General features: G+C 44.8%; 1 protein-coding gene and 1 long non-coding RNA gene across 4 annotated transcripts in view; both read left to right on the plus strand.

The window, feature by feature from the left end:
- LOC127602327 (uncharacterized) overlaps positions 1-21,702 on the plus strand; it is an 80,141-nt gene that overhangs the window by 37,938 nt on the left and 20,501 nt on the right. The gene's annotated exons all lie outside the window — the stretch shown is intronic.
- fxn (frataxin) overlaps positions 10,659-21,702 on the plus strand; it is a 162,588-nt gene continuing 151,544 nt past the window's right edge. For 2 of the 3 annotated variants that reach the window (XR_007962733.1, XM_052068355.1), the window contains exons 1-2: positions 10,659-10,827; positions 19,547-19,627. Coding sequence is in view for 2 of the 3 variants with exons in the window: in XM_052068355.1 (XP_051924315.1) it covers positions 10,663-10,827; positions 19,547-19,627 (246 nt within the window). In the remaining variant the exon portion in view is untranslated. The remainder of the gene's footprint in view (positions 10,828-19,546; positions 19,628-21,702) is intronic. The other variant, XM_052068356.1, reaches the window with a different exon arrangement.

A 21,702-nucleotide genomic window follows, 5' to 3' on the forward strand; every position in this document is an offset into this window, starting at 1 on the left:
CTTGTCCCTTCTCCGACAGGGGGCAGTTTGTAACAGAAAAAGTGTGACGATCGTAGAGGAGATTAAAAAAGTTATTGTTTTCCAGAAAGCCACACATAACCAAATAACCCTTTCCAGGTTCTTTACAGAAAAAAAGTCAGGAAACGATAACACCATTAATGAAATAAATAATAACTAAATAACGCTCTCTGGGTTTGTCATAGAAAAAAAGCCATGGAACATTAACTTTCTGTTGTGCCATGCACAATCTTAACAGATAAAAGTTCAATATTGCTGGCCAGCAGAAAAAATCAGCTCGAGAGCCTCTTCAATGTCATTGACTTGGCGTCAGCACAGAGAATTCGGAGTCATCTGTAATAATAATAATAATAATTTTTTTTATAAGCGCCTTTCAAGACACCCAAGGACACTTTACAATAACAAAAAACACAAAATAATACTGGTTGAGCAGCGGCAGCCAAAATGCGCCAGCGTTCACTCAACCCGGAAGTCAGAAAGAAAAGGGATGGAGAGGGGGAGAAAAAAAAACCACGCTCGAACTACCCTCATTTTGAGGATAATTTGAGTTGGGCAAAAAACTCCTGCACAAGCATATGGCAGTTATAACGGGTCACAAGACATAAACAATGAAGACAGTGAAACAAGGGAATGTATGAAGGAGGGGAGGTTAGTGGGGGACTAGCTTCCGTGTGTACTTTCAGCAGGGGAAGGTCGAGATAGCAGATGTTGTTTTGCCCAAGAATTTAAGACAGCCTTGAGTCCGTGGCTTATGTCTCTTTAGTGGCGTTGATAAGCCAAATCCGTGATTTCAGTCAATATTTGAGGAAGGATTCCAGTTTCTCTGAAGTTCTTGACCATCTTGCAGAGACACTCCAAAACTCCAAAACTCCACTCCAAAACTGCAACAGTTGCACACTTGCACACTGCAAGAAGGGCACGGAAAATCCTCCTGGATCCCCCGCACCCTGCCCACCACCTTTTTCAGCCACTCCCCTCAGGCAGACGCTACAGATCCATGCGCACCAAATCCAGTAGACACTTAAACAGCTTCTTCCCTCTAGCCATTAACTCCTTAAACAGTCACTGACATAGTCACTCTTCTTGCACCACAAAATGGTACTACAAAACTACTGGTTACTCTAAAATGGTTGAATGATTTTGTTGTTTACGATGATACTAGTGCAGCATGTTATACCGGAGACAAATTCCTTGTGTGTTCTACATACTTGGCCAATAAAGATGATTCTGATTCTGACATCCGCACTATGCCATCCTTAGACCGGCAGCCTCTTCACTTCCAATAGAGCCGCTCCCGTCGGTTGAATTTTGCGATAGATCAGGAAACTGCTAACACCAGACAGCAGCATACCTGTTAGCGGAAGGCCAATAATGTAGATATCATCCACATTATCATTGAACAGTGTTGACAGGCACACCATTCTCCGCTTCCTCCAAGAATCTAGGGTGTACCCAGCAGCAAAAGTCCCATAGGGGCAAGTAGGCTCCCCACTGCCTGCTCTTCTCATTGAGAAAATGTTGTCGATGGCATCGAGAGACCAGCCAACCAATTCCATGTTTGTTTTTAGGATGTAAATATGACAGGAGGCTAGGAAAAGTCGGACAAAGACAGCACATGGACTGAGTGGCGAGCAGGGAAGGGTGGGGGTCGAGGGGGACAGGAGCAGAAAGCAAAAGCTTCCACCTTCGTCGAGAGCCAAGCAAGAAGTCCAAGTCTAGCACCTTTATAGCCCCTTGAAATTCACAAAAAAAGAGTTCTGCCATCTACGAGAACACCACCTATCTTGTCTTGTTTATGTCTGCTACTGTCTTGTTCACGTGTTCTACTAATTGATCTGAGACACAACTAAATCATTGAAACATTCTATGGTGTGTAAATAACCTTGTGACCTTGATTTCAACCCTATTTGCCTCATGGGTCATTTTGACCCGAATACCACCTTTATACTTTTTTGTGGCCCGCGGGACGTAGTTCGGGGACCCCTGAGGTAAGTCATACATTCTGCTCAAAATATTGATTGAATGAACTTACAATGTGAGAAAGCACATGAAAGATTGTTTTCTTATCAAACATGTATAGTAGTTGTGTAACGTCTGTCCTGGGATGACCTTTTTTTTTAATTCAAAATTTTCAAATGCACTGGTACCTCTTAAACAGGTGATACTGTAACTAAATGGGTAACACTTGTGACAAGCTGTTCCAGACTTTAAAGAGGGAAGAAAGGTCATCACAATGGCCAGTGAAATGACTATTTGTTGACAATATTTTACCCTTAATGGATCAAGTTAACACACAAGTGAAAGTGCATTAAGTGTCATATATCATATTTACTTAATTTTTCACATAAAGTAGTAGGAGTTCTTAGCATATGTAGTCGGACAATGTACTGTGTTCACATGTACGTTCTGATACACACTGGCGCTTTATCTCATGTTCTTCGAATTAACAATGTCACAAGAAAGTGCATTTTCCACGTGCACTAGCTCTGTTGATAGCCCCACCTGAATTAATGAATTATCTTTGTACTAGTAGTGTGCATTGACTTTTCTTAACATCCATCCATCCCTTTTCTGATCTGCTTCATCCTCACAAGGGGGGAGGGGGCGGTGCTGGCAGCAGTCTTCGGGCAGTAAGCGGGGGACACCCAGAACTGGTTGCCAGCATGGCACACAGTGACGAACAACCATCCGTGCTCACACTCACACCTATGGACAATTTAGAGTGGTCAATCAGCCTGCCATGCATGTTTTTCGAATGTGGGAGGAATCCAGAGTACCTGGAGAAAACCCACGCAGGCCCGAGGAGAGCATGCAAACTCCACACAGGGAGGCCGGAGCTGGAATCGAACCTGGTACCTCTGCACTGTGAGGTTGACGTACTAACCCCCGGGCCACCCTTTTTTCCCCCATTGAAATTGTTGCATCAAACTTGGCAAAGGATTGCAAATGTAAATTTTTGGGACGGCTCAAATTTGGCACAGGCGGCCTACTGGCGGCGGGCTGTGACCACACTGCGAGTGACCCCTTGATTATATATTACGGTAATAAAAATGGTTTGAATAAAGTCAATATATTTCTAAACTGTTTTCCCCAAAAATGCTGATGAACATATGTTTTCAATGAAAACCGGCAAAAGGGGGAGCAAGGGGATGGATAAAATATTCCCAGAAGAAAATCGGAAAGCTCAAAATATTGAGGAAAAAAAATCTGCAAATTTGCAGGTGCACTATGCATCGACTGTAGTTTAGTACGTATTACCATTCACCACTCGATTTCAGACATTGCTTCAATCCTCTATCTCACTGAATTATGAGTGAGACTTTAGTTGCACTTAATATTGAGTCTTATACTGCCGGAGACTGTACTGCAACGTGAGTAGACCTACTGGTAATCATTTTGGAATGCTATGCAGGACATAGTACCTCAATTATATTAATATTTTGTGTTTAGTGAAAAAAAGCACAAATAAGTTCTTGAACTTAATGTTAGATTAGATTGATTGATTTCTTTATGGGGATTATGTCTTTACCGATGATACATTACAGAGAGGCACCATTGCACATCCTGTATCTTTGGCATTTCAATAACAGTGTGATTATCTGTTTGTGCCTGACTGGGAGCACCATCTGGTATGGCTAAAGAGGCCGATCCAGGAATGACAGTCCCTGTTGCAGTGGATGCACCTGAAGACACAGTTGGAGGGGGGCGCTTGTTTGTCCTGGCGGTTCTTTCTCCTGGCTCTCTTGTCTTCTACCGAAGCTCTCATCTTCTCCCCTCGGCACAGACCACGTGCCAGTTCTTGTTTCCAGTTTGGGCGGTTCTGGGCCAGTGACTCCCATCCCTTCACATCTAACTCAACAGCCTTCAAGTCCCTCTTGCAAACGTCTTTGAAACAAAGCTGTGGGCGGCCCTGTGTTCTCTTTCCAGCTGCGAGTTCTCCATTGAGCAGATCTTTGGGGATCCTAGCGTCCTCCATCCTGCGGACGTGGCTGAGCCACCGAAGGCGACGCTGACGGAGGAGGGTGTACATGCTGGGGATGTTGGCACGTTCCAAGACGTCTTTGTTTGGTGGTGAAGTCGGACCACTTGATACCAAGGATTCGCCTGAGGTTTCAGACAACAAAAAGAACAATTAAACCGCATGGGACAAAGACAAGGCAGTATCAGACACGAAGGTTAATGATGCATGTTATTCAGGGTGGCTATTGCTGCAGGATCCTCTTTACCCAAGGCAAGGCTTCCTAAATTTAATAGTTCTGTACTTGCTTGCTTGATGGACCTGTGAAATCTGTGAGTTTGTGTGAGGGCAGGGGTGTAAAACCTGAGGCCAAGGACTTGACTCCGAGGCCAAGGCCAATGACTTGAGAAATTTTCCGAGACCAAGGACCAAAGACTTGCCTCCAAGGCCTAGGCCAAGGACCAAGGACTGATTTTGAAACTGAGGCCTAGCCGAGGAAATTGATAGTAGATTACACATGCATCGTTTTGGGAAGAGGATGTCAAGCCACATCAATACTTACCTGTATGAATGATTACCAGTAAATTAATCTTTGCAGTGTGAGATTGGAAAAAAAAAAGACTTTGATTTTATGGTATGTTGTATTTATGATGCCATATGAGTACAACATATTTTGATCCATTTATTTTATTGAATAAACGTGGAGTACACAGTTGCTGATGTAATGTTCATTGTTAATGCATAGTTTTCAAACATTGACCCGTGAAACAGTATACTATTGAGTTTCGGAATTCTTGATTATCAATATCAGTCAAACTAGAAAAATGGGTTTCCATGATGAACGTTTACGGATCCCAACATTTGTTATCGTGGTTTCCCATTGGGTAATCCGACGGAACCGAAAAACGGTTACCATGAATTTCCGAAATCCTCAGGCCTGCTCCTGAATTATTAAAATTTTTGCAGCATTTGTTTATCATTGTATGTATATGTTGTTTGTGTTATTATCATATAAGATAAGATATCCTTTATTCGTCCCACACTGGGGAAATTTACAGCCTCCAGCAGCAAGAATGTATGTAGAAAGAAGAAAGGAGAAAGAAAAAAAAACAAAAACAACAAACATCTTTCAATTAAATACAATATGAACACAATGGATAAATCTCAGTACTATTTACAATTTTCTTTCACATAATTTAATTATTATTATGATTGTTATTTTTTATTCATCAGCCTGACAGCAGTCGGTAGGAACGAGCGTCGGTTGCCATCGACATTGATGCATTGATATGCAATCGAATAAGTAGACCAGGCATGTCCAAAGTCCGGCCCGGGGGCCAAATCCGGCCCGCGGTCGAATTTCATCCGGCCCTCGGCCCCCGTCATAAAATCAGTGCCGTCTGGCCCGCAGGTTGGGCGCAATGGAACACGTGTTGCATTGACTGAGGTCTCGTAGACTGGTGAGTGATGTTTCATAGAGTACTGCTTCCCTCTAGTGGCTAAATGAGTAATAGCATTCACTAAATGAGTAATAGCATTTAGACACTAGAGGCCATCACTCACGAGTTAAAAAGACATCACTCCGTGTTTATATTGACTGATATGTCATATTTCAAATGATCCTTACAGTTGTGGATATGTGTATTGCTTGTTCATTTCCCTGTTGTTCGAGTCAAAGGTGTAACGTTGTGCCCGAAGCGATGGAATTATTGCTTCGTGCACAACAAAATAACTGAAAGGTGAATCCCCGAAATAGCAGACACAAAAGAGATTTTGTCAGAGAACAAAAGGAGTCTTTAATGACGAACACAAAATACCCGACAGGGAGAATAACAAAAAACCCTGGTCAAAATAAGGACCAGGGATAGAATAAAGGGAACAACAGAAAACGCTTGCGGAAAACAAATGGCAAGGAAGGTCTGATTAGACGATTATATAAATTTTGTATGGAATAGGAATAATGGCGCATAATAACAGCCACAAAGCTAAGAGGCAACAAGTAATCCAAATAGTAATTTGGGCGAGAGAATATTGGCGCGGCGTGGAATTCTCCGGCAGTGAGTAGACTGCCAGAGCCTTCAAATAAAGGCTGAGCAATTACTGCCAAATGGGTGACAGGTGTGTAAACGGCGGGCAGAAAGCCCGCCCCCTGCTGGCAAACACGGGACGTGACAGTACCCCCCCCTCAACGGACGCCTCCCAGCGGCCTACCTGGTTTCGATGGATGAGCTGCGTGGAAGTCGCGCAGAAGGGACGGATCAAGGATCCATGAGCGGGGGACCCATTGCCGCTCCTCCGGCCCGTAGCCCTCCCAGTCGACCAGATACTGGAACCCCCTTCCCCTGCGCCGAGAGTCCAGGATGGCACGTACCGTGTACACCGGGTCGCCATCGACGACCCGCGGGGAGGGGGCGGAGTGGGAGAAGGAGCGAAGGGACTGGAAGTCACCGGTTTGAGCAGGGAGACGTGGAACACGGGGTGAACCTTCATGGCGGCCGGCAGCCGGAGCTTGACCGCGACGGGGCAGATGACGGACTCGACCTCGAAAGGTCCGGTGAAACGGGGCCCCAGCTTCGCAGACGAGCCGGCCAGGCGAAGGTCCCTTGTCGCCAGCCACACCTTTTGTCCCACCACGTAGGTAGGTGCCGGGCGCCGCCGACGATCCGTGACCTGCCGGCAGAACCGCTTCCACACGCGGGACACAAACTGGGGCCCCCGGTCCGAGACAATGTCCACCGGGATGCCATGGAGACGGAAAACGTGCTTGACGAGAAGGTCTGCGGTCTCCAAAGCAGACGGTTTTGTGACTATTGAAAAGTCATGGTGATACATTTTATGTTTCAAATCAATCAATTTGCACTCAGGAGACTTCTGTTTAAGAAAAAGTCAAGTAAATAAGCAGTTGCATGTGATATACCTGTTTCAAATGAACCAAAAGAAATTCTTAAGATTGTTGAAATTAAAATAAAAATGGAAATGTGAAACAGACTGGCTTACTAAAATTTGTTGAACAATAATGTTGTTCAATGTAAAGAATGTCAGCCAAGGTCGGCCCCCCGACATTTTACCACATAAAATCTGGCCCCCTTGGCAAAAAGTTTGGACACCCCTGAAGCAGACCCTTTCAGAATTCGAAATTTGGGACTCTCTCAATCCATAATGGCACTCATACTTTTCTGATTAGCGAGTCCCTGGGACTCGCTGCCGGTAAACTGTAAAATTATCAGAGAGAGAGGGAGAGATTACCACTTTTTCTGCAGTCAGTGATTGACTTCTATGCAAAGTCATTTCTCAACTTGTGTTCCGTGCCACGTCATGCCTGTTGAGTGTTGATTTACTTCATATTAAGAAACTACTGCACTAAAACATTCATTCATGAATGTATACCATATGATTTTCTTTTATTTTTCTCAGTATAAATAACACGTACCCTGACTTCTACTTTTTGAATAAAAACACTTAATTCAAGCGTTAGGGAGTGCAAAGGGTTATGATGGAGGGGTGTTGCAAATCATGAAGACCTGCCAAGTGGTATGATAGCATTGTTTAATACATGTCCTCGGCTAGGCCTCAGTTTCACAGCGATTAGCCTACAAATCTAATGACCAATTTGCCTCGTAATCGTGCCTTACATCGTATTTCGCTCTCGCGTTCTCTGCACACGTCACAGGTGAGTTTAGTGATACGCCCTTTGGATGATTCATACGAAAAATCAGACAAGCATTCCCATGTCTTAAACATCGTAATTAGTAGAACTTTGTGAGGTTTTTTTCGCCGCCATCTCAAACATTCATCCGCGCGATTCCTCAGTTTGCGGACTTAATTAACAACCCGCATGCGCACATAATGTCATCTGTTGTGTCCCCCCTCCAACACTGAAAACAAAACAAAACGAAAGTAAATTAGAAGAAACACACTCACACCACATCACAAACACACATACAGGCGCAGTGAAATCGCGTGGGTCACACAGTCAATTCAAGTGCGGTGACTTTTATAATTAAACTGTTTTTCGGTACCGTGAAAATGACGCCACGGAAACAACACGCTACCGGTAACGATTGTTACTGTGAAATCCTCAAGCTTGCCATCGTTTTTTTTCGTTTGTTTGTTTTGACTGAGAAATGTCCTTGTGTCCCAAAAACGCACATTGTTTGGAACTGTGGGAAAATTATGCGTCTCGGACGCAGGACGCAGAGGTAACGCAGATGGCTGAATCTCGAACCATTCTCTGAGTACTACTACTCTTACCACGAGCACTAATACTACATTAATTAATACCTTCAACTTCACAATAATAATAATAAATAATTAAATCAACCATGATTTTCAACTATGTATTATCAATATTCATTCTTCCAAACATGAGAAAGCATTCAGCAAACATAACTGGAATCGAGCAAAAGGACTCCAAATCCCAATGGCCAAACCCGAAAGTGAAGTGCCAACATTATTGACTCCAGCTGTAACGCAAATTACAAACAAACATTCTAGTGCGACCGCACAAACGTGACGACTGTGCAAAAATAACAAAATAAAAGACACCAATGTTACAGAAAGCCTTTACACGCTATTTAAACTGCTGATCGTGAACGCAACAAACCGTGATTGAAACTAACTGTGATGCCGCTCTTTATATGTTGCGCTAACTGTTACCTGACAGTGGCAGACCTGCCCCTCTTAAAGCGCGAGAGTTAATCCATCAATATGTGTTTCCTTCGATGGAATTTAATAGATTCTTTTGTGATTTTTGCGGTCCTTATACAAGGGGTCCGAGGCTCTAATCCCCCATTGTGTCCGAGGATCGGCAATCCGAGTCCATGGCCAAGGACCAAGGACTTGACTACGAGACCAAGGACTGCCCCTCGGTCCTCGAGCCGGTCCTTGGGACCAAGGACCGGCTTGCCGAGGACCGGCTTGAGGAACACATCTCTGCTTGGTAGATGTCAAGTGGGCCGGACCATTAAAATTATACCATACTCTGCTATAAATAACCAAAATAATGTCTTTCCTTTTTTGGGGGGGGTCTAAAGAAGCACCAGAACATTAGGAAAATTGTGACATTTAATTCTTTACAAAAGATTCATGAAGCACCTTAGATTTCCTTTGACAAATGTCCAATTTACTTTTATCAATCACATATATGCATTGCAACTGATCCCACTAATTGTACAAAGGCACAAAGCTTTAACAAATAATTGGTTCAGAAAAATTGAGTAATCCACTTTAAAAGATTAAATGAGATTTACTAAAGAAATTTTTAACCCTTTTACACGTGCATTTAAAATCTAAATGCAATCCCTGACTTCACCTTACAAACTAAGGAAAGTGCTATTAAATACATAAAGAATAAAATATTCACATGTCCTTGATAGTGTCTGCAATGTTGGGTCAGCCTCATTGACAGACTGAGGCTGCTGTTGCTTCTTCTCTGATCAAAACAGCGTTGTCTTTTACTCTGATCAAAACAGTGTGTCCCATAGCGGACACTCCATGAATAGCACCTTTTTCAAAATATTCATTCCGTGTCTTTAATGTATTTTTTCACTTTTAAATTATCCTGTAGGCCTGATCGAACCTCCTTGGGGGCTTGTTCCGGCCCGCGGGTGGTATGTTTGGTCTGCCTACCCTGAAGGGATACCAATGTGTCTGACACCTGTGTTTGAGATGCGTCTGAATTTGGACTGGTTAGTTTCAGCAAGCTACTATGGGGTTGACTGACTTATGCGCTCACACAAGACACATTGCTGTTTGTCTTTTCCATACAATACATCTTTATTTATATGGCCAATAACCATGCTCTATCACACATGTACTACACATGGTGACGTTCAAAATCTGTGAAATATTTCCTGAATGTGCTTGACGAATTCAATCACTCTTCTGAACAGAAAAGAGACTTGAAGTGCACAGTGGAGTCTGGTATGTATCGTGGCAAAGCCAGGATGTGGCAGAGTTGCGCTCTGTTGGCGCAATGCATAGAACAGGGGTGTCCAAACTTTAAGGGCCACTTTAAAATTACTCTACTTTTTGAAACATGCTAGACCAAATTTGTAAACAAGAAAGGTAGAAAGATTTTTTTGACATATACTTCAAGTTGTTCATTTGAATGTCGCTGATGGTGCAGTGGTACACTCTATTTACAGCGCGAGATCGGTTCCCTCTCAGGGACGGTGTGAATATGGTTTCGTCACTATATGTTCCCTGTCACTGACTGGCGACCAGTTCAAAGTGTAGTCCGCCTTCCGAAGTTGGCTTCCGAATAGCACCCTATTCCCTGCTAACCTATTTCGGAGTAATGATGTTTAAAATGGAGGGAGTTGTATTTGATTCTTTGGACATGGTTTACATATACTTACATTGCATCTTAGGTCTTTGCAAAAAGTAGTTAATCCGAGTATTCAGTACTTTAAGTAAACTTTTTTATACTAAATTGGAGGCCGTATGGTTTTTTCAGTGTCACTTTTAAATATTTAATAAATGATATAAAATCGTATATGACGAGTACCTAAAGTAGTGTGAATACGAACTGCATTAAAACGGTCATGAGTTAACATTAGTTTTTTGGTGCGAATACGCCCTTGGCCTAAGTGTACGTTTTTTTACACATTCTTTACCAACGTATTTTAACCTCGTGATTTGCCGTATTTAGCGATCAAGATGGCCGACACACTGCGCATGTGCACATGAAAGCGTGCGACTGTCGATCGTGTAGTTTCTCGTCACTTACTCCAGGCGACTCCGTTCGAGTCCTGACAGTGCTCCCTTTCACAAGTGTATGCATTGTCATACCCGTTCGATTAGAAATATACATGGCGACATTTCTGAGGGTCATCAATTTCTCTAAGAAGGTATGTGACAAAACTCGTTGCCTTGTTTACATTATACATTTCATAGCGAGCTAGTTTGAACAATGTCGTTGTTACTGTTTTAACTGGCGTCCTACTCGAGATGTGGCCGTGGGGCAATGTCAAGTTTGTTTTTCCTGTCTGTAGATCTGTCAGTTTCACACCGCTACATCGATATTGTTTTCCTCTTTAAAAAAAAAACCCAAAATTTTAAAGAAATAGGTGACCCTGCTGACTAGTTTGCTAGTCCCAATCAGTTACAGGACTCAATGAACACGATAAAATATATTAAGTTAATAAAAAGTACAATCCCTTTAACCCATAAAGTGTCACATTTTGAGCAGCGAACAATATGTACTGGTGATGGCCCAGACCGTTCGGTAAACCGGGTGTTAAAATGTACTGTTAAGAGTTATTCACTTCGGTCAGGCCAGCTCCCACTCTGAAAGACGAAGTCATGTCAGCAGTCACAGCGATTGATAATACTATGCATTACGGTAATGCGCCACCAGCGAGTGGCGTTGGCCGCCTTCATATAGTTGAACAATAGCACGGACAACAGCATTTTGGATTGAAATGTTATGAAATAGTATCAATGCAGGGAGGCAACAAGTTCTTCCGGCAACCGGTTCACAAAGGGAGATCTCCCAAGATTGCACCCAGAAACGTTCTGAACTTGAGTAGAAGTTAATGCTAAATCTGCATCAAATAATGCAATTACACATTATTTCATAAATATCATTAAAAATGCAATTTTTGTTATGTTACAACCAGACCAGTTTAGGGCACACTACACCCCGCTATGTATCCAAACAAAGAACTTTCATATGAACCTGGTGTTGTAATTCAAAATAAAACTCATCTGAAATCTGCAATTTTGACCTTTAACCTGATTTCAAAATTCATGAAAAATTAAAATGTTATTCTGTAACCAGACCATTTCTTTGTCACCTGAGACGACCCATTGTATTGAATCAAAGTACACCAAGTGAAGTCAAGATGGCGCCCGAGTAGGCAGCCGTCGGCAAGTGCTTTTCTGAGCCTTGCTTTTTTTTTTTGGTTTGTTTTGTCACTTTGTGTTTGTTACGTTGTGTGGACCCGATGTGGATTTTTTTCAGCATTTTTGGCTACGACATTCATCAAGGAGCAAACTCTGTGCTTGGTGGTTGTGCCTTCTCGGCAGCATGGGTATACCAGCACTGTTTTTGCCTGGGAGGAATGTGGGCGCCATTTGACTGTCGTTGCTGGACAGTCCCGGGGCGCTTGTGTCTTGCGCCTGTAATGGGCAGCATTTTTCACAGCCCCGCTTTGTTCAGCGGAGAGATCGGTACTGTTGAACGGTCTGCGGCTGGATGGATGTATGTCTTGAGGAGCCGACGATGAGAAGAAAGGAGCGTTAGCGCGGAGCACCGATTCGGATTTGGAACTGGGAGTCGCGGCTTGGAGTTTGAAGCGGATTATGTGGGACAGGAGAAGTGAACTAATCTCTTTTCGTCAATGGACGCTACAGCTTCGTGTTTGCTTTCAAAACTTTGCTTGTAGCAGACGTGTGCACATTTTCAGCATGATGTCTCTGATCCACTGGTGAAAGGACACTTTGATCCTCTCCTCTTTCATCTATAACTGCTTCAGACAACAAAGTGTATGCAGAAAAGTGGTGAAGATTGCACGACTGTCTCTGTCCTATGTGTTGTGTTGTTATTTTTGTTATTTTGACTTCAAAATGGCGCCGCGAGAGTGGCTGCCTTTCCAGCAGCTCCTATTTTTTTGTTGTTCTACTTCTTCCTTTCATAACTTTGCTCCTGTGAATCTGGAATTTCTCCATTGCGAGACTAATAAAGGTTTTCTTAATCTAATGTTGCATTTCAAAATAAATAGAATTCTGCAATTTCGCATATGATCAGAGGCAGGGGTCGCACTGCAATGATGGCTGTTTATTGCACTTATTGTGTATTTCTTAAACTCATATCTGTTTATTTTAAATGTCAATTCATCCTTCACGCAGCCTCGCGCACCGCTCAGCACACACCCCTTTGCCTTTCTCTCTCGCTTTCTCTCTTTCACTTTCTCGCTCGCACGCCTTAGTGTTTCTCACTCGCTTCCTCTCTTTCACTTTCTCTCCCGCTGGCTCTCAACTCGGCGACCAGATGGGTCCTCCGAACAGCTGCAAATCATGTTTTCCAAGCGCAAATAGCTGATGCCAGCATGAGAGCTGACTCGGACACTTTCATTGGTCCAATCTCCAATGTGATGTTTACCATCATTTCATTGGTCAGATGTACAGTAACAAGAATGGGTACCGGTAAATCGATTGATGGCTTGCTATTTGTCAGTAAATATCCAGAAATAAGACTAGTCGCATTTAAAGCTGCAGGGTTCAAAGTTAGGAAAAAAATAACTGCCTTTGTCTGGAAAATGCGGTATCCAACCAAGGTACTTTCAAACAAATCTGATGTTGCTTTTCAAAGTACAACTGATTAAAAAAAATACAAATTGAAATTAGGATTTGAAGCAGTTGGGATGAAAATCAGCACCTCCAAATCTGAAACAATGGTCCTCAGTCGGAAAAGGGTGGAGTGCCCCTTCCGGGTCGGGGAGGACATCTTGCCCCAAGTGGAGGAGTTTAAGTATCTTGGGGTCTTGTTCACGAGCGAGGGCAGGAGGGAGCAAGAGATCGACAGGCGGATCGGTGCAGCGTCAGCTGTGATGCGGACGTTGTATCGGTCTGTCGTGATAAAGAAGTAGCTGAGCCCAAGGGCGAAGCTCTCAATTTACCGGTCAATCTACATCCCAACCCTCATGTATGGTCACGAGCTATGGGTCGTGACCGAAAGAATGAGATCTCGGATACAAGCGGCCGAAATGAGTTTTCTCCCCAGGGTGTCCGGGCTCTCCCTGAGAGATAAGAAGCTCGGTCATCCGGGAGGGGCTCAGAGTCGAGACGCTTCTCCTCCACATCGAGAGAAGCCAGATGAGGTTGCTGGGGCATCTGATTCGGACGCCTCCTGAACGCCTCCCTGGTGAGGTGTTCCGGGCATGTCCCACAGGGAGGAGACCCAGAGGACGACCCAGGACACGCTGGAGAGACTATGTCACCCAGCTGGCCTGGGAACGCCTCGGGATGCCCCAGGGAGAGCTGGAAGAAGTGGCTAGGGAGAGAGAAGTCTGGGCTTGGATGGTTGGTATGCTAGATAATGCAACCAAAGTAGTTCAAATCTGAACTGAAATCTGCAATTGTAACCATTATCCACCAATTAAAAACAAAGCCTTCTCCTTGATGTATTCATGGAGTTTGGATGTTTCATCCTGGACTGTGGCTCTCACACTCACTCGTCTCCGGCCTCCTTCCTTTCGGCTTGCGTGCAGTCTCAGGGTGCTGGATTTGGGATGGAAGCCTCCATGCATGGTTAGGAGCTTTCGTGTCTTAACGTCCGTGGTCTGAATCTCTTCCTTTGGCCACGTTATTATTCCTGCAGGGTATCTGATCATTGGGAGGGCATAGCTGTTTATTGCCCGGGTCTTATTCTTGCCCTTGAGCTGGCTTCTTAGGAATTGCCTCACTCCCTGGAGGTATTTGGCCGTAGCCGCTTTCCTTGTTGCCAGTTCGAGGTTGCCATTGACTTGTGGTATACCGAGGTACTTGTAGCTGTCCTCAATGTCTGCTCTTGTTCCTTCAAGGAGTGAGACCCCTTCAGTGCGGACTACATTTCCTCTCTTAGTCACCATCTGACTACATTTCTCAAGCCCGAATGACATCCCGATGTCGCTGCTGTAGATCCTGGTTGTGTGGATCAGGGAGTCTATGTCCCTCTTAGCATACAGCTTTATGTCATCCATGTAGAGGAGGTGACTGATTGTAGCTCCATTTCTGAGGCGGTATCCATAGCCTGTCTTGGTGATTACTTGGCTTTGGGGGTTCAGTCCTATGCAGAACAGCAGTGGGGAGAGTGCATCACCTTGGTATATGCCACATTTGATGGACACTCGGGTAAGTGGCTTACCATTGTCTTCAAGTGTGGTTTTCCACATCCTCATCGAGTTTGCAACGAAGGCTCTTAGGGTCTTGTTCACCTTATACAACTCCAAGCATTCAGTGATCCATGTATGTGGCATAGAGTCATAGGCTTTCTTGTAATCAATCCAGCTTCCATGTTGTGGAGAGACAGGTTATTGGCCGATAGTTGGATGGGACTGCACCCTTTGAGGGATCCTTCATGATCAGGATCGTTCGCCCTTCAGTTAGCCATCCTGGGTGAGTCCCATCCCTCAGCAGCTGGTTAATTTGTGCTGCTAGGCGCTCATGGAGTGCTGTGAGTTTCTTTAGCCAGTAGGTGTGGACCATGTCCGGGCCTGGTGCTTTCCAGTTCCTCCTTCTCCCATATGCCTTTTCAGTACCTTCCAGTTTCCAGTCTTGGTGGGTTAGCTCTGTTGTTAGGACCCTGCCACTGAGCGGACACTTTCGCAGGTTGTGTTGCGAACAGCCTGTTTATTCGTTTGGCCTCATTCTCTTTCGTGTACCGCTTTAGGCGGCTGGACAAGGCTTGGAGTCTTTGTTTGGCAGTTTCGAGTGCTTCAGGTATGGTCATCTGGATGTACCTCTCGGGTATCGGCCTTTTCATCACCCCTCTCTGGGCCTCTGTCATTTGACTCACATCTTTCCGAGCCGCCGTGATCTTGGCCTCCAACCATCTTTTCCATGGTGGGTACTTCACATAGCCGTTGTAATCGGTTTCTAGGTTGCCCAGCTTTCATTCTCGCCATGATCTTCGCTTTCAGGTCAGTTGCTCAGTTTCGCTCAGCTTTTCATTCTTTGGGGCTGGCCTACTAGTCTCATCATCTGCATTCATTGGGGCTTGCCTCCCAATCTCTGGTTTGACCTCCTCCTCTGATCTGGCAGCCCGGGGCTCTTCACCATGGAACCTGCGTTGTACCTAATCAATCTCAAGTTGTGACAGCAGTTGCCGTTTGTGGATGTTGGAACACTGAGCTACTAGTTGTCGGCGTCATCAGGCGCCGACAGGTATGGCAGCCTCGGTCACACGCTCCCTAGTATTATCCCTGTTTTTGTCATTTTCGTTTGTCTTTGGCGACCCTGAGCGGCTTACTTACACGAGGGAAAAGTTGCTGCGCATTGGGGAGTCTACGCTCGGTCTTTTTTCACCAGGACACGAAAATCCACAGGGTTTTTCGGAGCTAATCGCGAGCGGAGCGGCTGCGCTGTACGCAGCATGGAAACGCCGCCGGAGGGGGAAGCGAGCCGGCGTGCTCGTCAAGCTCCGGCAGCGTGGATTTCGAACCCCGCTCCCATCGATCCATCTTGCTAATCTACGATCTCTGCCAAACAAGATGGATGAACTTCTTCTCCTCACAAAGACCAACAAAACATTTGCACGTTCTGCTGCGCTGTGCTTCACTGAAACCTGGCTCAGTGACCGCCATCCAGATCCCGCGCTACATCTACCCGGCTTCCGCCTTCTCCGAGCCGACCGCGACACGGAGCTATCAGGGAAATCGAAAGGTGGTGGGATTTGCTTCTATATCAACGAAGAATGGTGCACTGATGTCACGAAGCTCGACGCACACTGCAGCCCGGACCTGGAGTCGCTGTCTTTAAACTGCAAGCCATTCTACTCGCCACGTGAGTTCACCTCCTTTTTACTAGTCGGTGTTTACATTGCGCCACAAGCTAACGCTAACACGGCGATACAAACGCTAGCCGAACAAGTAAACAAACTCGAGCTAAAATACCCAGAGTCACCCCTGATCATTTTGGGCGATTTTAATAGAGCACATCTTAACCGTGAACTTCCCAGATATAAGCAGCACATCGACTGTTTCACCAGAGAAGGCAACATTCTAGACCACTGCTATACAACAATCAAAAATGCATACCGATCGGTCGCCCGTGCAGCATTGGGTCTTTCTGACCACAATTTAATACACTTAATACCTACATACAGACAGAAACTCAAATGTGTTAAACCGGTTGTTAAGACTGTGAAAAAATGGACAGATGAAGCAAAGCTAGCTCTACAAGAATGCTTAGACTGCACTGATTGGGGCGTCTTTGAAACTTCAACGGGCACACTGGATGAATACACAGACACTGTAACATCATACATCAGTTTCTGTGAGGACATGTGTGTACCAACGAAGTCCTTCCGCTCGTTTAACAATAACAAGCCATGGTTTACTCCCAAACTCAGGCAACTCAGGAAAGAGAAAGAGGCCGCATTTAGAAGTGGAGATCGGGCACTGTACAAACATGCCCGAAACCAATTGACGAAGGAAATTAACATCGCAAAGAGAAGCTATGCAGAGAGGCTGAAAAACCAGTTCTCTGCTAACGACTCTGCATCTGTATGGAATGGCCTGAAAGCAATCACTAACTATAGAATGCCATCCCCCCAAACAGTGAACAATAAGGGTCTTGCTGATGAACTAAACATGTTTTTCTGCCGATTTGAAAAGGACACCCCCATTTCCCACACACACCCACCTCTACCAGAAACCACTCTACCTACCCCCCCACCCTCTTTTTCTCCACTACAGATCCACGAACAGGACGTGAGACGGCTCTTCAAGCAGCAAAAGATCAAGAAAGCTCCGGGGCCCGACAAAGTGTCCCCCTCCTGCCTGAAAGTCTGCGCTGACCAGCTGGCTCCGGTCTTCACACAGATCTTCAACAGATCCCTGGAGCTGTGTGAGGTCCCATCCTGCTTCAAACAGTCTACCATCATCCCAGTTCCCAAGAAATCGGCAACATCGGAAACTGAACGACTATAGGCCTGTCGCCCTGACGTCTGTGGTCATGAAGTCCTTTGAACGCCTTGTGCTGAACCACCTAAAGAACGTCACTGGACCCCTGCTGGACCCTCTCCAGTTTGCCTACTGAGCAAACAGGTCTGTGGAAGACGCAGTCAACATAGGTCTGCACTACATCCTCAAGCACCTCGACAGCACAGGGACCTACGCAAGGATTCTGTTTGTGGATTTCAGCTCTGCGTTCAACACCATCATCCCGGAACTCCTCACCCCCAAACTACTCCACCTCGGTGTGTCCCCTGCGATCTGCCAGTGGATCCTCAGCTTCCTGACGGGACGGACACAACAGGTGAGACTGGGAGCAACAACATCATCAATACGCACCACCAGCACTGGAGCCCCACAGGGATGTGTCCTCTCGCCACTGCTCTTCTCTCTCTACACAAACGATTGCACCTCAACAGATCCAGCTGTCAAACTCATAAAGTTCGCAGACGACACCACGGTCATCGGTCTCATCAAAGACGGCGACGAGTCTGCGTACCGCCAACAAGTGGAGCAGCTGGAGCTCTGGTGCGGCCTGTGTTCTTCCATCACGGTTTGGTTTGGGGCCGCCACAAAAAAGGACAAAATCCGACTTCAACGGACAGTTAGGACGGCAGAAAAAATCGTTGGCACCGCCCTACCCACTCTTGAGGACTTGCACACTGCAAGAATCAAGACAAGGGCACGGAAAATCCTCCTGGATCCCCCGCACCCTGCCCACCACCTTTTTCAGCCACTCCCCTCAGGCAGACGCTACAGATCTATGCGTACCAAATCCAGTAGACACTTAAACAGCTTCTTCCCTCTAGCCATTAACTCCTTAAACAGTCACTGACATAGTCACTCTTCTTGCACCACAAAATGGTATTACAAAACTACTGGTATACTCTAAAACGGTTCAATGATTTTGTTGTTTACGATGATACTAGTGCAGCGTGTTATACCGGAGACAATTTCCTTGTGTGTTCTACATACTTGGCCAATAAAGATGATTCTGATTCTGATTCTGATTCGTGGTCAACCGTGACTGTGGGTTTCGAAGTAACCATTTAGCCCACATTCTCTGCATTTAACCCCTCTGACTAGGGTTGCTTGAGTAGTAGCATTCCAACAGAGCCATGTTATCGCATCTCGCCCATCTCCGCTTTGTTCCAGTAACCCATTTTTCATCAAGGTGCTCTGGTTCCCCAGCACCTGACGCAGACCTTGTTTGTCCGGGCGACGTCTGAGCCGGCATGTCATTCATTTTATTGTCTCTCATCATTGTATGAGGTAGGCATTAGCGTGAAGGATCTTGCCCAAGGACCCACACTGGATGGTGTTATGTGCTCATTTTTTGTCCCAAGCGGGATTTGAACCACCGTCTCCCGTACGCCAAACCGATGCCTTACCAAATGAGCTATCCAGCTGCTATATATATTTATACCGTATTTTCACGACCATTCGCCGCACCGTATGGTTGGGCGCAGTCTCATTAATGGGATAGATGTGCCCCCCCAACCTCCTGAAAAAAAACCATACTTTTTTCACAGCACTGTATTTCCTATTTTCAAATGACCAAGATTTCTTGAAATTTGAGCCTGCGCAGAACATAAATGATTTCTGTCGATCAGGATTTTCCGACACTCATTTATTTGACAAAATGTTTGTATTAGAAAAGGAGTAACCCAGGGCTCTTATTGGGGTTTAAAAACACAATCTAAGCATATTCTGGGTTTTAAAGAACTGGAATATGAGCATATTCGGGTTTAAAAAGTTCCAGAATATTTTGGTTTAGAAAAACCTGAATTAGACCATATTCAGGGCTTTGCAGGTGTTTACATGGGCTCACACAGTCAGAATATTGCTAATATTCTTGTTTTGAAAGCGTCATTGTTGTCACTTTGTGTGTGTGTGTTTTTTTTTTTTGTAGCTCCGCGGCTTTCGTGTTGCGTGGATTCACCCATTGCCTCAACACACGCAGCATCCTATCGTCAGTCATGAAACTAATAAGGTAAATGTTGCTTCTGGTTTTCGAAAAAAGATCAGTAAAGAAATGTGACCAGGTAGGGTAAATGGGAGATGTGTGTGAGATCTGTTCAAAGGGTTGAAATTTCCCTTATCTCTCGCCCGCTCTGATGTGGTCAACAGAGCAGACGGGAATTTTCCTAAACTAGCGTTTGAGGGACTAGTCTAAGTTTCTCACAACCTCAGTAAGTCCTGTTTTAAGCCCTTTCATCCACCTTTATTGAGTAACCTTCATAGAAGTAAGGCGAACGTCAGGCCACTTCCTCTTTACGGTAGCTCCCTCTGTAGATCTGGTACGTTTGATAAGGCTTAGATGGATTTTTACTGTCTTTGCCAAGACTGTCAGGACTCGTTTATAATTTGATACAAAGCCGGAGTAAACTACTTAGATTCACTAATAGCAACAACCGATGCTTTGAGTGTAGCCATTCTTCCAATTAAGAGAGTATGAGTGTGTCATAAAATAATAAAGGTGAAAAGAGTAAATTTATTTTATATTTTTAAAGCTTCAGTAGCGAAGCATAATTTGAACTACAATCATCAATCAAATAAGATGGAGTGAAATGAATAGATAGTACCGTATTTTCACGACTATAAGGCGCCATTAAAAGTCTTAAATTTTCTACAAAATGGACAGGACACCTTATAAAGTGGAGCGTCTACTGCAGGGCTGCCCAAACTTTTTGGACCGAAGATCTACTTTTCGATTAACTAACCTCCCGGGATCTACCCTTACCGGCACGCACGCGCACACACACGCACCCATGCACACCATGATGAGAAACAGCCTGAAACTGAGGCATGCGATGCACTTTTGCAGCCTGTTAACTTTCGTAGCTCACACGTAAAGTTTTAAAGTACACGAAGCAAACTCTGAATGAGAATAATGACGATAAAACATAGAGCGCAACAGCTCTGATTACAAGCTGCAATTGCTGACTGCTGAGCGCAAACAACTTCCGGTGACGTAATCACGCGCCACCGTAAATTCAAGATTTACCTGCTTTATTTTATTTTTTATTTTTATTTTTTTGTGAAAATGAGACTGATAGGATGATTAGGGTGCAACGTACATTAACACAAAAATATATATTACTAACATGTACAAAGAGACACAAATGGTTGTTTTTTTTCTCCTCGACACCCCTCGGATCTACTTGGGACCTGTCTTAGATCTACCGGTAGATCAGGATCTACCTAATGGGCACACCTTGTCTAGTGTATGCGCAGAGTTCCAAAGCCTGACTGAGAGCACCTCTGGCCGCCACGTTGTTTATATAGAGAAAGGCGGAGTGAGTGACGACAGGCATGCGGAAGTCCGCCAATGAGTGAAGGGTGGGCGTGTAAGAGGACGCCGCTAAAGGCACGCCCCTGCAGCTACCAGTTGCCAATGAGTGAAGGCTGAGCGTGTGTTTTGAAACACTTCTGATACTCAATTTGAATGAATATCAAGTTTTATAAAGGATCGTCGGAGATAGGCACTCAGAAATAACGACAAGACACTTCTGGCTACCAACAATAGGCACTTTATTGGTCCCACACAGAAATGATAACACAGTTCAAACAAGTTGTATGAAGCTAAAGAACTCTTACCGTGTGCCAGTAGGGTGGAGAGCCAACACCCTCAGCAGAGTGAGCTTCAATACGAGCTAGGCGTTTGTACGGAAACCCATAGCGGACTCTGCTGAGGAGCATCGCTCCCCTCCTTTTATCCTCTAAAGTGTGTGCATCGGGAGAGGTGAGTGGCCATTCTCATCCCTCCCTACGCCACACTGTTTGTTGTGTAATCAAGTGGCATTGATCTCAATCAAGTTTTGACAATTCAAACAAAGCAGACTATGAAGTCGTCAAGGCAGGCTAAATAGTTTATCTCTGAAGTCGTCAAAGCAGGCTCCAGAGTCCATCTCTGGAATTGCTTAGGCAAGCAAGTCACCAAGTCATGCAATCATCTCAAAGCAGTTTTTTTCACTGAGAAGCAATACATTGATTAAAGAAAACATCACAAAATATCTTAATATACCAGCGTGTCAGAGGTGAAGAGAAAAACGTGAGTACATTGTA

This window comes from Hippocampus zosterae, chromosome 6 (assembly GCF_025434085.1).
Source record: "Hippocampus zosterae strain Florida chromosome 6, ASM2543408v3, whole genome shotgun sequence".
NCBI classification, from domain to species: domain Eukaryota; kingdom Metazoa; phylum Chordata; class Actinopteri; order Syngnathiformes; family Syngnathidae; genus Hippocampus; species Hippocampus zosterae.